Genomic DNA, 15,114 nt, shown 5'->3' on the forward strand with positions numbered 1-15,114 from the left:
GGCAAATTTGTCAAGATATCCGTTCGTTTTTTGCAGCTATGTGAAACCTGTTATCTTTTGCCTCCGTAGATACTGGTAAGGCGTTCCCTTTTGTAATGTTATCCAGACTGTATGTCTAGTACATCATGTCCCCAAACTGCCACATGATCAATATCAAACCGATTTAGTTCATTGTAATGACATTGTAGACACCATTAACACTTCTGAGAGGATGCCGGTATCCCTCTAATCAGATTTACCTTCTCATGGCAGGCATACATCTCAATACTTTTGTATTAAGACAGCAATTGTCAGCTATCATCAAGGATGCCCAGCACAAACATTTCTTTAGAGTTTTACTCGCTTATAGATTATAGTCTTACAGTCTAAAGTGCTTTGGAGACCATAATTTTATGCGCACATAAACCTCCTTGATCAGAGTTACCAGACTAAGATATCTTTTCTCAAAAAGGGATCTGAAATGTTTTGGGAAAGAAGAAAGATCATGGAAGAATGCTAACAATTATAACATGCTGAGACGACTTAGTTCACGGTTATGACATACTTCTGCAATTTGTAAATTCATTCCCCACGACTTGAGAGGAAAATAAATAAAGTAGTCTACATTGACAGGGAACTTGGAATCCATTTTTCATTTCAATATAAGTCCCAATAATAAACTACGTTCATTGTTGTTATTGGGGTTTGACCTTTTGAAGGCAGCAGTTAATAAAATTTTCCACATTGTTTATGATAAATGGGTTTTGTAACTTCAAAAAAAGCTAGCTTCTGCTATATACAACTTAACATTGAATGCGCTGTGTTCTTCTTCCAAAGCATCTTGAATTCAAGTCAATTTTTAGAAAATTGACCTCGCATTACCCTCTGTATCTTTTTACCGGAGCGTCTTGAATAATTGAAGAAATGTACATTCCTTCGGAGACAAAGAAGATAAGAACAATCGAGTTCCAGCGCGCTTCCGATACCGTGTGTGACATCTGCTGACATGGGGGGTGCACCGATAAGAACACATGCGATGTACTGCCAGATCTTTGTCTTGTAATTTCGTTAACCTGTGAGTCATCTTGACATCTTCTACTCCATTAGCGTTATTATTAGCTTCACAAGCGTCGATGGTCACATTTCATCATGGGCTACCTGCACTTCGGTCATTTTATGACAGACACCAGATTCACAAAATGCTACAGTGAAACATTAAACATTTAATCGCACCTAAGCTTAGCATGTCTCACTGCAAATATAATCAGAACTGTCTATAGAGACAAATCCTTGATGTGTATAGCAGAATGGAAAGCGTAACATACTAGAATGCAAGAATGCATCGCTTCTATAGCACTTTAGACCTCTTTAATTGGTTTTCTGTGTGCTGATCACATCGACATCACTCCTCACAATATCACCGACAATATAGGTTGATGTATGGAATGTAAATAAACATCGCGTTGCTTCCTTCGTATGATTGTGCAAGGAGTCTTTTTGTCTCATCGCTTGCATGCTTCAATTGCTCGTTGCTGATGTATACATTTGCTTTAGAGGTATATGTAGGCCACAGGGAGCTGGTAATAATCAAGCCACTTGTTGAGAGTCTTTCACGTCAAATGTCCTCAATAATGGTGACATCTATAAAGTTGTACAGTTGTACAGAGTGTTGTACAATTTGTATTGCAGTATAATGTTGTCGGAAATATTAGTAGTGAGAGACAAAATCAAACCAAGAGCGCAAACATGATTAGCGTTTGCTTTGATTGTGTATAATCAAATTATGAACAGTATTATTACTTATTGCGAGGAACTGCCGTATACTTCAGGTTAACGTATCTTAGTTTAGTTCATCTGTGTTATATGTAAAGCAGTAGTCAACAATGACCTGTTGTTTAATGAGATCGTTTTTTTCCAATCATCGTGTCACTCATTGTTGCAGCTTCGACAATGAGACTCTTTATAAAGACAGTCACTCTAGCTTGATATGTGCCAACCGTGCGAAGCATTATTGACTTTCTTTATCACTGGTACCGGTCAGAGGACGTGAAGACACCAAAGTAGGTAGCTACAAAGGCTATGTAGGCTGCCGGAAACACGAATCGCGAAACGTAATCTAGTTTTTTTGCCATCTGGTATCCTGTGAACGTAATCCCGGGCAGTTGTTGGAGACTAGTCCCGTCCAAACTATCTTCGTTCGCAACGAAACTTTTCTCCACTTCCCCGTCATCTTCAGTCCTCTGTTGACTTTTCGGAGCCTTAGACTTGAAAGGCAAATAATATCACAATAAGTACAAAATATAGTATCCAAATATAGTATCTGCCGTTAATCTCTGCAAAGAGGCTAGGCAGTGCAGAAGAAGAAAGCTGAAGTTTACTTATCATTACTCATTGTAATTCACGAGTTACGTTGCTGACAACAGGTTACATCAAGTACAAACGCCTGATGATGTTAATGCTAAGAGACGCATCACTAAGAAAGCTTTTTTAGACCTACCGTTTGCCTCGTTGCATAGTTGACGAAGGCGTATTCCAACAAAGCGAGTACCACGAATATCTTACAGCTGATCACCCAGACGTCAATAGCCCGGATGTAGTTCAGCTCCGGTGCAGGTCTTACTTTGGTGCTCTATGGAGGAAAGTGCATCAATGTCGATCTATTCAATCACTAAATTACCAGAGCGATAATATTATAATCTTGATAAACAATAGAAAAGGAAGAATTAAGAAGTTATAAGTTACAATCTTGATAGATGAGGAAATTAAAGTCGTGGATATCGTTGCGCAACAAAGATCAGCGTGGAAGCTGAGCACATATCTGATAACTACCATAAAAATTCTTGCAAAATACCATGGCTATGCTTGTTTGGCACTTGATGAGTTGTTGCAGTAATGATATTGACTATTCTTGTTGTGAATGCAAGACAATAGTACCTGTGTACAGGTACCTATATATGGTACAAGTCTATACATAGACTTTTAGGTCCATATATAGCTTATGAAGACTTTTAAACAGTTTCATGTCATTTCACATTTGATCTTGGTGGCATTCAGACGTCTCTCTCTCTTTCTTCTTTTAACCTACCAGCGTGACCATGGTCAGGACAGTCGTCACCCCCAGACCGGTTCTGGCAGGAACAGACGCTGGGTCAAGCCAGAACGAAACCCAGGAAATCGCCACCACAAAAAATGACGGCACGTAGGTGTGGAGGATTTGGTAACTTAGACTACGAGACAAAGCAAACCGGACCTCCAATGTTGTGTGGAAATCCCCAACTAGGTTCACTGAAACACACAATAGAAGCAAGTGAATCAATAACTGAAATTATGAGCTGCCTGAGATCCATCTTTGAACTGGTAAGTTGTAAAATTATAGAGCAACTATATCGACCTAGTTCAGACAGAAGATACATGTGCACTACACGATACGAGATCCGACGAAACGTTTTGCAAATTATTAAAACCTAACATTGGCTTCTTTGGCATAGAGATCGCCCTACCCAAGCACATATAGACTCGTGCTCTAAACGAGCGCTAACCTTTGTTCAGATATGGAGAGCAATCTTGTGATGGATTCTGCTGCTTACACTTGCCCCCCATTTGGAGGCAGTTGAGGCACGCGGTGGTGTTCAGGTTCTCCGCCTTAAAACATTTGATCCCCATCTTGATACAGTCCGCATAGCCAGAGTAGTCACAGGAACCACTTTGATAGATACAGGTATCTCCTTCAATAATGTTGGGATAAACAATTAGGTGGTAACGTTATGTTTTAGACTCAGAGACCCGGAATATTGCTGACACAACATCAGTGACGTTATGTGTTTTTAGATTTCTATTTGTGCCCGTCCCATTGACATTGCTGTCTATAACTCGCGGGCATAACGCTGAAACGTAATTTAGCTGTATGACCTTAGATACTTCAGCGTTCAGACTGTGAAAGTTACTTTCATACAATTTACCTATGGATTTTTCAGCTAGCGTGACAACAGAGATAACAAATTGGTTATTAGAACGTACCATAGCTTTGGACATTGAGGGTGAAGCTGTTGAAGTCGACTTTGTCGATTTGAAACACTGGACGCACATTCGGCATTGAAATGATGATAGGAGAATCGGACTGGAAGTAGGGAGAGGGCTCCCAGCGAACCTTGATGCCACCAACTGAAAAAGTGAAAAGGTATCTTCATAGAGCTTGAATGAAAAACATGGTTGGGCATTCACAAAGCCAAAGGGCAAGTATAAATAAAGGTGTGTACCAAAAGGAGAATATTGCCATTTTTTTTCAATATTTCTTCACCTACCGAATCCTAAAATGAAACTGCAAATTTGTCGGTCATGTGGGTAGGTGTAAAGCTGCATCAGGCAGGGGACCTCGAAGTCGAATCTGCAAAAACAACGTATGGAGTAAGTTGTGGCGGTTAGACTACTTCATCTCGCAGGTGGCTGATAGTGTATCGACATCCATCAGAAAGTAATATCCGTCAGCTTGTAGTAACGGTATTGTGTATTTCCCTTTGTCTGGAATAACTTTCAACTTGTGTTGTATTATCATGATTGTGTATGTTTGTATGAGTATGAGTATGTTGCTAGTGCGTTTAATTTGTGTATTGTGAAGCCTGTATGAAAAAGCCTTGGTGCTGAAATACTTGCTGTATTTAGATTAAGCTTTCCCTCTACCAAACTTGAAAGTATTCTGTAACTTTGGACAATGTACTCAGTAAATCATGCTTCAAGGGCCAATTGACAAAATTATTACAAGAAAGGTTAAGAAATATATGGTTATTGTAGTTATATAACCTTTGGCTTTTCCCTTTTCTTACTTTCATGTCAATACCGAGCAGCCCTCTCTCCAAGTTACCCGAAACTCGGATTTTCCAAAGTTGAAATATTCAGTAAGTTCACAGATATATATGACTGTGACAGAATCACTGCAATAGTTTTGGGCATGCCCAAGGCTAACTGCGCATGAGCAGAGAGGAGACGGTGAGGAGACGGAGAGGTTGGCAGTGTGACGTCCTGCTATGTAGATTTAGAGCTTTCTTGGATTAAAAGAGCAACATCGGAACAACATCGTCGGTCTATCTTGTGACAATGACTTAGTATCTATGGGCAGTAGAGTGTATGGTGTTGAATATGAAGACCATCTAGCCTGGTTGTATGATGATATCCTATACATACCTTTGCATAAGATAGACCACACTTCCAGGATGAAGTACTGGATAAAGCAAGTCTTCCCTTTTCAAGATTTTGGCGTGTACCATCGGCCATATGTTTGGTCTCCAAATCTTCTTCTTTTTTGATTCGTCAACCATTACTCTTTGGTTGTAAGAGCCGGGAAGCCTTTCGTCTTTCCACCCACATAGAAGGACAAATGAGATGTAGAATTCCTTAAGAAATAAAAAAAATGCCAAACAATAAGTAACTGATGAGTAGCAATCGCACAGAATATTTGTTACTTCACCCTGCGTTTTCAGCATACATTGCCTTTAACGAATGCGCACATTGAGCTTTTTTTATACAATCGTACATGTATTCAAATTGACAACATGGAAAGTTCTACGCAAATATGTGTGAGTCTGAATCTCAAAATCGCAAAATCAAGTTTGACCATGCAAGAGAAACATACCATTTAAATCATAGAATTGTAAGCATTTGAGTGCTTAGAAATAATCAAAATACATTTATATAGACTATACAGGTTGCCAGCTTGTCATACTGCCAACCATAGGATGATAATGGTATTAGGTCAACCTTTTCAAAATATGGAACATTCTGGATTTTTATAAGGATTGTGTTGAACTTGTTTCATTAGGTACCAGTAATTGTAATTAGGTACAAGAACCAATGTAAACCATTCTAATTCTAGACAACACTTTTTAAGCTTTATTAATTCTAACCGTTCGAAGGCACGACCATATACAAAATTGGAAATGGAAATTGCATTTGTTGAACATTATTATGAATTACATTACCATATCCTTGTCCGAGAATGGACCAAGTTTGGAGATGTAGGCTGTGCAGTTGACGTCCAGAAGGACTCCTGAAAAATAAAGCTCGAAAATTGTCTTCCAAGTCCGCTCGGCAAAGATTCATATATAGGCCACCTCTTAGTTGGTTTCTCTCATCATCAAGTTCAGTTTAGTTCAGTTTATTAAAAAAATCAGCTTGCAGGTCACACCGTACAATAAAGTCACATGGAATTTATTATTGATTACAATAGCTGTTTACAGTAGCGCTACCCTTGTTACATTACATTACAAGTACAAATGTATGTAGCAAGGTTTTTTGCATGGATATCTATTTTCAAATGGCAGTGTCGAAACAAAAAGCTTAAGGGAAACAAACGTTTTTCAACGTTTCTCAATTATTGATGAACCGAAGACAACCTCATTTATCGATTTGACCGGACAGGTCATTCGCATTTATCGTTTATATATTTCATGAAAGGCTGAGATAATCTACCTGGACTTCCTGGCTTTGTTGTATCATCATAGTCATCCGGCACTGTAAATATGGTTTCCTCAACAAAAGTCGTCCCATTGCTCTCGCTGGAATAAAAGAAATCATCATAGCACCACAGAGAATACAATTGAATACAAACTCGTAAATAGACATTCTCATGGGGCAAATATGAGGACATGAGACATTCGTTTGGAGGTAGATTATGTCAAAAGGCCCTATTGAACTGTTGAGTTACTGTACAATGTATCATATATGCAATCTTGTGTCGTCTGCATGCACATCTAGTCCCTCAAGAGCCACTAGCAACATTACTGTATGCCGAAATGATATACATTTTAGCAAACAGTTGATATTGTTGGGTCTTTTAGCATAGTTTGGGAAAGATATATGTTCAGCTCAGACAGATTGGTGCAGTGAGGCGTCAGCATTGTTTGGTGGACTATACTTAGGTCATCATAAATATAATATAAATACAACCCTGACAAGCACTTGTGTTACACGTAAAACCTGGTGCGGGCCCCATCGTTGAAAAATAGATATCACCAAGAAGCGAAATCACGGTAGCCACTTGTGCACTTTGATACCAACATGCACCAATTGCGTGCCTACAGTTGTGACATCAGTACTTCATTACACGTCCCTTAACAGCAACAGTGCTTGCCAAAGGCAAATCGAAATTGGCGGGGCACCCATCAAATTTAGAAGGGGACAACATTTCAGGTAGTTGCGTGCAGTGCATACCAATAGGTTGAACATAGCTAGAAACGATATGTATAAAAGCGGAAGCGCACTCACTCACCCTGTCACGTTGCTTATTGACCCACTATCTGCCGACACTTGGCTGATGTAAAACAGCCAAATAATAAAACGCCACTGGCACGCCATTTCGCACGAAAATCTTTGATATGATAGAATAGCACGACTCCTCTTGCCATGCCATCCCCGATCAGACCGATAGTGAAATCAGCGTCTCACCGCGTGGAATCTATTGTGTTACTCAAGAGACATGCGTGCACATTAATGGTAGTGTACTGCACTCTATCTGATCGCTACAAACCGAATTAACCCGCATTAAAAACCGTCATCTGCAGCAAGAATATTAATAGCGTCCACGCCGCATTATGAAAACATTGCTGTTGCCATGCTACGTCATTTTTATCGGTCACTCGTTCGCATGAATTTACCCTAACTGCGTAAACTGTCCGTACGTTTATAGTCGTGTCCAATAGATTTCGAAACATCATCAATTGCTCTATTGGTGAATTACCTCGGACGTTTTTACTTTCCCTTTAATGTTAGGAGTCATCAATGTTTATGCGTTTTTGAAGTACATTTATCGTAAGGTTTTGATGCACGTCATGTGATAAGATATGTGCACCAAAATATCACAATCCTAAAGAGACAAAGAAGACCTCCTGTAGTTTAGGGCCATTAAAATTTTATTGATTTCTTGTGCGTCAAATACACCACAATTCAGCTTTCTATGTGAGGATATCTTAAGTTTACAAAAGTATTCAATCCATGCATTTATGTATTTTATTCTCTTCTGTGCTGCATGCTTAAACTGAGTATATTAGATAGGTATCATTACATCGATGTCAACCTGATATATGTGTGGGCATATAGGAAGACATGCAGTTTAACAAATCACTTGAAAGATGCATTGATGTCCCTTGCCTTTCCGGTATTCTGCAAAGTCATTCACTTTGCGACAGATTGCATATATACCAGTCATATAGTTCAATTTAAGATTGCATACGAATGTTACTGTATATACACGCAGAAACGATTATATAATGGGCGACCGGACAACTGGCATCGAATGTACTGTAAAAAAAAACGTGAACCTCATATTTCGTCCATACATTTTTCAGAGGAGTCTTCATACAAAACCTACTTCGTCCATACCGTTTCCAACCTCAACATCGATGAGAATGAGGCATTTCAAAATTTTCCTCTACCTCTACAATCTACATGATAACTACGTACATGTACAAACCCTAACCCTTTTCGTTGTGTCTGCAACAGTTACAGTAGTGTACGAATAAGCATTATTACCTCAAGAGGTCGATGGCAAGTCGACCTTGTAAGCCAGATAGGCCACGTCTTTATATAATATTAATAAGCCCTCTGCATATGGCATAGTATAGGATTCACTGGCCTCATAAGACACATAGGCATTGGATAGAATTTATATTATAATGAACACTCCGGCATATTCTTGGAACATCTCAAGCTAATCATAGTCTACCTCTATATATAGGTTCAATGATTGTCAGATGTTTGATACCTGCCGTACAATGCATCCAAATGTAGTCATTAAGAGAGAGTTGCACAATCTCGAACGAGATAATAGTTCATTATGCGTCTTAACTTAAGAATACATTGATTAACATCAGTCCATTGTAGGTACCGGGGAAAACCATATATTGCTTACGGACATGTACTTTTCTGGTCCTAACTTGCACTCTCTGACGTCGGTGCACAACAACTTGCAATGCGCAAAGATCGCCTTAGCTAAACACAATTTTCAGCCCGTCATTATTCTATTATTCATTGCATCAACGACAACTCGTTACGCGTCCATGGACACTTTGTTCACAGCAGGACCATATTAATCGGCTAAAATGTCCATCTGAAACATCCAACTGAAGTGTCGGTCTCAAACACGAGTAGCTTGTATAGTTTCAAAGCATTGTGCTACATTGTGGTACAATTGCAGTCCGTCCTCTAACAGGTTTTCATCATTGCAATTCACTCCTCAGAATACGATAGGACGCCAAAGTAAGTTGCCACGAAGGCTATGTAGAATGTTGGGAACAGGAATCGTGAAACGTAATCCAGTTTCTTCGCCATGCTGTATCCCGTGATCGTGAAACTTATCTTTGGCAGCTCGATGCCATTATTTTCGTCGTCCAGGCTGTCTTCGTTAGGAACGAAACTTTTATCCACTTCAGCATCGGTCTCCTCTGGGCTTTTTGCAGCTTTAGACTTGTGAAATAGAGAATAGATCATTACGTGAGAAGTATAGAGAAGGTACTAAAGTCGTGTATAGATACGAAGATACATGATTATGCTCTTAGAAATTCTCACGATGATTACGGTTAATCAACGAATTACGCTGCTGTAAGTTACCAAGGTGTAAGTTTATTGCTCTAGAAAGAATACACTACATGTGGCATTAGTATTGTTCACAATTACGAATACACTCAAAATACGAGCGAACGAAACCTACCGCTTGTCTCGCTGCAAAGTTGACGAAGGCGTACTCCAGCAAGGCGAGCACCACAAAGAGCTTACAACTGAGCATCCAGACGTCGATGGCCCGGACGTAGTTATGCTGTGGTGTTGCCCCGACTTTGGTGCTCTAAAGAGAAGTACATCACAGAGGTAGCAGGTAGATTCTTTTCTGGAAATTTAATCTGCGTTGGTGGAATTTATCTTTAAGCAAAGTTCATCTGTAAATTTTAACCCTACTCTTCAGGGTCCGCATGTATCCTGTCTTTGTCAAGGGAGCAATCCATCGCTTCTGTTATGTCACATTATGCAGACGTGACACCTGACTCGATGAGCTGCGGATCATATGTTGCCGAGACGGGGGACGCCATGAACTTTCTACAAGCTTGCAGATTTAGGTGCCTTGTTTAAAACCACACTATCAGAGTAATGATGGCATATTCATCAATCAACACTATATTTCTTCGTCAATCTCATACTAGATAGGGAAAGTAAAGCATATCTGTTAGCTCATTTAACCTACCAGTGTGACCATGGTAAGGACAGTTGTTACTCCCAGGCTAGTTCTGGCAGGAGCAGACGCTGGGTCAAGCCAGAACGAAACCCAAGAAATCGCCACCACACAGAACGACGGCACGTAGGTGTGGAGGATCTGGTAGCTCAGACGACGGGACAGAGCAAATCGAAACTCCAACGTTGTGTGGAAATCCCCAACAAGATTGACTGAAAGATACTTCTGTCAACTACGTCAGATTCTGTCTGCATGCATCCTTCAACCGGTAGATTACATTTTTTCCTTACCAAGACACATTTCCTCATAAAGAATGTGTGATTTCGGGTTGTAAAATATCAATGTATAAATATCATGATAAACTAACACTAACCAACGCCAATAATGTTAACCGTGCGGTTCTTGTTCTATATGACGTCTAACCTTTGTTCAGAAATGGCGAGCAGTCCTGTTTTGGCGGATGTTTCTCGCAGCGACCTCCGAACTGGAGGCAATTGATGCACGCAGTGGTGTTCAGGTTCTCCGCTTTGAAACATTTGATCCCCATCTTGATACAGTCTGCATAGCCAGAGTAGTCACAGGTACCACTTTGATAAATGCAGGTATCTCCTGCATAGGAATGGGAGTTGTTTCTTAACTAGCTTGCTCAGTAGATATCCACCTACACAGAGCAATCCCGTAGCATACATGAATGCGGAAGTGGCCCTGCTGAAACAGGGACAGATACAGAAGATGTTTGTTTGCCAGGGGAAGAGTTTTGCAGTCCTTGGAAATATTGTGTATTCTGCTAGCATGCTGTAGAATCACGTGGAAACTGCACTCTACATTCAGTACATAATGTATGGCTTGTGACACCTCGATGGATTATCGACGGAGCACATTTAGTTTAATCCGAAATTAGGGCCTTTGAACAAACCTTTAGTTTCCTTCTCCTAGAGCCATTGACAATACACATGACATTTCAGTTCAGTTCAGATGCTTGAGTAGTTTCTAGTCACGTCTTCCGCAATAACATTTTATCTTCTTCATAGTCTTCAGATCTTTAAACATGTGGCTCTGGATGGAGAAATGTTCTTGTGAAGCACAATATACATATATTTGACAACCATAGGTATACTCTAGAATCCTTAAACAAGTAGCCTCGATACTCACGATAGCTTTGCACATTGAGCGTGTAGCTGATGTAGTCGACATGGTCTATTTGGAACGCAGATCGGACATTCGTCATAGAGATGGCAACGGGAGACTTGGTCTGCATGTACGGCGAGAAGCCCCAGCCTACCTTCAACCCACCAACTGCGGTGACATGACAAAATACCAATGAAAGGAAGTTAAGTATACGAAATAGAAGCTCTTTGGTTCTTTAGTATAGTGTTGTCCGGTCTTTACAGTGGTATATCAACTGCATGTCACTTTAGCCACTTTACAAAGACGAGGCAAAGACACCACACAAAGACACAGGTAGAGAAATGTCTAGTTTAAAACACAATATTGCATTCCTTTCACCTAGTAATGTTTTACGTACCGAAGCTCATATCTAAACCACACATTTGCCGATCGTGAGGGTAGGTGTAAAGGTGCATCTGACACGGGACTCTCATGTCGTAGCTGTAAAGATAGACGGCAAACAGTTCGTTGAGATTGTCTCCGTTATACATCTACCTTGAGAGAGATTACATGACATTTAAACATTGTTTTCTTCCCACTACAGAGGTAGAGACAGATATCAAACCTTAAGTTCACATCAACCAATAAGAATGAAGATAGCTATGATTGAATAGAGATTTTTTAGTAAATCGTATAATTGGACTCACAGTTTTGTCATGTATACGATCCTTCCTGGGTAAACAACGGGATAAATCATCTCTTCATCTTTCAAAACATCTGCGTGTATCATTGGTGATATGAGTGGTCTCCAAATCTTCATTTTTGACTCGTCAACCATGACTTTGTGGTATGGAAGTCTGTCGTCCTTCCACCAGCATTGTAGCACAAATGAGATTACAAACGTCTAATAGGAAGGGAAAGGGGAAAAGACAAAACAATGAAGCAGTGTTTCTCTGCTCTGTTTTTAACTGTACATACTGTATTTGTGTATGGGCCATAGTGCCAATAAACAAAACGTAATTATGACAGACTTCACGTGTAAAGGATGAAGAGGCGAACGTTCTCAAAGTACAACAAAGGTCTCCACACTTCCAATTCACAGTTTGCTTATGTGCATCCTCATCTCTGCAAATTACTAATCTCTCTGCTTAGTAGCGCGCTGCTTACGCGGACAAAATTGTGGTATACACAAATGTCACTGTTTTGATCTCGGACAACTCATTACTCTCCGATCGATATAATTATGCATGGCATTTCGAAGTGGACAGAAAAGGGACGTTCAAATGTTACTGTGGGGCTCTGTTCGCATAGTATACAAAAGTCATAATTTTTTTGTTGTCTAACGCCATTGTAGAATAGATTACCATAATCCTGTCCGAGAAAGGTCCCAGTTTTGTGATGAATGCAGAACAGTTCACGTCCAGAAGTGTCCCTGAAACAGCCAAGCGTTATCAACCATTGTACGTGTGTGAAATTTGCTAGGCGCATCACATGCATACTGATACACTGTGATCTTTGTAAAAAGGCTTTGTTTTGTGTATAGCTAGTAATAAAGTTCGTGTAAAGCTGCCCCGCGGAAGAAGGAAGCAGATAGAATGTATGATTAGAACAACATTATGTCTAACGTTGTCTCTTGTAAAGATACATGAGATTAAAGTATTCAGTCTTTCCATTACGAGTCCCTGCAGGGCAGGCCACAATGTGAACTTCATCAATATTGCAGGACAAAGTTACCTGCATGCACGACAATACAGGGCATTAGAGAATTTAAATGGCTCTTGAAAAAAGGTCTAATCATGACAGCATACATTTACGACATAAGATTGATTACCAATAATCATTCTATGAAAGAATCACCCTATCTTGAATCACCTAATCAAAGCTGAGGAGCGTTTATAAAAAAAAAACAGTGTATGTTTATTAACCAATATAACGGATAGGGAAGCCTACCGGGAGTCCCCGGCCTCGTTCTATTATCATAATCCTCAGGTACGGTCCATACGGAATCTGGGTCCTCACCGGCTGCGGCGGCCTCAATTACAGAACGGCCATCGTTTTCCCTATAACAAAACATCAATTAACCATTTTGCTGATACCTATCAGCTGTAAAAATAGATATCCCAAAGCATTTCCATGATCCCTATCTTAAGCTATCCAATTATTGAACATATACCATTGTAAAGATTATGTACGCTTGGCTGTCAGCAATTCCTGCACACACTACGTGCTCAGATTGCCCCTCAATTACGTACTCACACGATAATGCACGGTGGAGCACTAGTGGCTGATAAATCTGACCGCCCATTGGTGATCTTGTCCTCACTCACCATCGCCTTCTAGGGTTTTGTGCCTCATGTTCTTTGCTTTCTTTAAACGTCCGTCATCTTAAGTGTATAGTGCATTGATTTTCAATGCTATGGCAGGAATATGCATGCTCACTCGCTTTTCCTCAATATAGAGAGATACAACCTGTCGCCGGCCCCCATATTTCAACAACCACCAAACCCTTGGGGTGTCAGCTCATGAATAATTGCCTTATAACATCAAGACGTACTGAAAATGAATCCTTTTTCTTATTGGACTTGAAAGTAATTATTTGTACCTACCGTTGCCTACAAGTGACACCATTGTTTTTATTGTAGGGCCTAAAAATGGGGCACACCATTCCGATACGGCCCCATCATAATAAGGGTCAATGCTAGCCATAAGATAAAGCTAGGAATGATCTGTACGAAATAGCACACGTACCTGTTCACGGTGCTCGTTGAGCCACCATCAGAGGACCCTTGTCCGATGGAAGACACACAAAGAACAAGGAACCAACACGTCTTTATCTCAACCATGTCGTATGAAGATTTCAGTCCAGTAGCAAGACTTCACAACACCCCGACAGTCAATGGACAACGTCCAATGTGTAAAAAACGGAAATGAAGAAAGTTGAACTGGCGTCTTCCAGGGTATTGTCTCCCAATCTCATGATCGTCTCCACTCGATATAAACTACGTTACATATTCTAGACACTCATAAATTTAGTTCGGTGACATTCATGGCTCCACGGTGTAGAGTAATAACATTATCATTCACGATCTCTTTCCGTCTTTTCTTCTATAACGCGATAACGTTCTTCGGGTATCACGTGGTTTCATGTAAGGCAGCGTGAAATGGGTTTGAATTTTCTCATGACAACTTAACTTAGAGGCTTTAACATTTCTCGCTATTCCCTTATAGAATCATATTTTGGTAATTTACATTATGTATAAAGTGTTGAACTGAACTATTAACTTAAAAGATGCACACAAGTATTGATGCAGGCTTGAGCTGTGATTACTTAATCGAGTCTGTTAAATAAAAAATAATTTATTCATTTATCTATTGATTCATTGATTAATGTCTTAATTAATTCGTTTCTTATTCAATGCTCATCAAACGTGCGTAACCGACCATATTTAGTCGACCGTCAATTGTACACCAACGACCTTCTTTGCGCTTCAACAATTTAGCCAAACAACTGAACATGACCCAACATAATCTAATTTTTCAGACAGACCAATATAATGAAGTGTAAAATAGTGTAAAAACTCAATTGCTGATGCCTTTTCTTTGAATGTACATCTACGCCTATAAAGATAAGAAGTAGAAATAAAGGGAATGTGATCAATATTAGATTTGTATAGTTTTATTTTGGGCGCATACATGTATAAGTTCCATGCAAATAGATTAACATTCATTGAAATGTGCCTTTACAAGACCAGTCCAATGGGGTTTACAACGAATCAAATATAACAACAAGTTAATTAAGGGTTAATGACCCGCCCCGA

The 15,114-nt window shown here is 39.8% G+C and overlaps 3 protein-coding genes across 3 annotated transcripts in view; all 3 read right to left on the reverse strand.

Moving 5' to 3' along the window:
- Positions 1-1,092: 1,092 nt before the first annotated feature.
- Positions 1,093-7,567, reverse strand: LOC118417949 (gamma-aminobutyric acid receptor subunit alpha-2-like). Its single transcript, XM_035823712.1, has 10 exons — positions 7,241-7,567; positions 6,442-6,527; positions 5,952-6,019; positions 5,158-5,366; positions 4,281-4,363; positions 3,997-4,140; positions 3,519-3,704; positions 3,065-3,264; positions 2,477-2,608; positions 1,093-2,243 (listed from the first exon to the last, which is right to left on the reverse strand). The coding sequence occupies exons 1-10, from the start codon at positions 7,324-7,326 to the stop codon at positions 2,004-2,006; spliced, it is 1,434 nt and encodes a 477-aa protein (XP_035679605.1). The 5' UTR covers positions 7,327-7,567; the 3' UTR covers positions 1,093-2,003.
- A 293-nt stretch (positions 7,568-7,860) lies between these two features.
- On the reverse strand, positions 7,861-14,139 carry LOC118417573 (gamma-aminobutyric acid receptor subunit alpha-6-like). Its single transcript, XM_035823166.1, has 10 exons — positions 14,045-14,139; positions 13,247-13,356; positions 12,661-12,728; positions 12,004-12,200; positions 11,715-11,797; positions 11,342-11,485; positions 10,613-10,798; positions 10,202-10,401; positions 9,677-9,808; positions 7,861-9,432 (listed from the first exon to the last, which is right to left on the reverse strand). Exons 1-10 carry the CDS (start codon positions 14,137-14,139, stop codon positions 9,196-9,198), a joined length of 1,452 nt encoding a protein of 483 aa, XP_035679059.1. The 3' UTR covers positions 7,861-9,195.
- Positions 14,140-14,956: 817 nt separating this feature from the next.
- The window catches only part of LOC118418605 (glycine receptor subunit alpha-2-like), a 10,931-nt gene continuing 10,773 nt past the window's right edge, over positions 14,957-15,114 (reverse strand). The window contains exon 11 of the mRNA XM_035824603.1: positions 14,957-15,087. The gene's annotated coding sequence lies outside the window, so the exon portion shown is untranslated. The remainder of the gene's footprint in view (positions 15,088-15,114) is intronic.

The sequence above is a fragment of the Branchiostoma floridae genome, chromosome 6 (assembly GCF_000003815.2).
Source record: "Branchiostoma floridae strain S238N-H82 chromosome 6, Bfl_VNyyK, whole genome shotgun sequence".
Classification (NCBI taxonomy): Eukaryota; Metazoa; Chordata; class Leptocardii; order Amphioxiformes; family Branchiostomatidae; genus Branchiostoma; species Branchiostoma floridae.

Bases quoted from the DNA above. Each gene is read 5' to 3' on its own strand.
- LOC118417949 (XM_035823712.1), bottom strand. From the start codon at position 7,326: ATGGCGTGCCAGTGGCGTTTTATTATTTGGCTGTTTTACATCAGCCAA. The intron at 4,364-5,157 runs GTATGTATAGGA...TTGTTTTTGCAG, and splicing joins GTGGTCTATCTTATGCAAAG to ATTCGACTTCGAGGTCCCCT. The intron at 3,705-3,996 runs GTACGTTCTAAT...ACATTATTGAAG, and splicing joins CCTCAATGTCCAAAGCTATG to GAGATACCTGTATCTATCAA.
- LOC118417573 (XM_035823166.1), bottom strand. From the start codon at position 14,139: ATGGTTGAGATAAAGACGTGTTGGTTCCTTGTTCTTTGTGTGTCTTCC. The intron at 10,799-11,341 runs GTGAGTATCGAG...ATTCCTATGCAG, and splicing joins GCTCAATGTGCAAAGCTATC to GAGATACCTGCATTTATCAA. The intron at 9,809-10,201 runs GTAGGTTAAATG...ACTTCTCTTTAG, and splicing joins TCCTTACCATGGTCACACTG to AGCACCAAAGTCGGGGCAAC.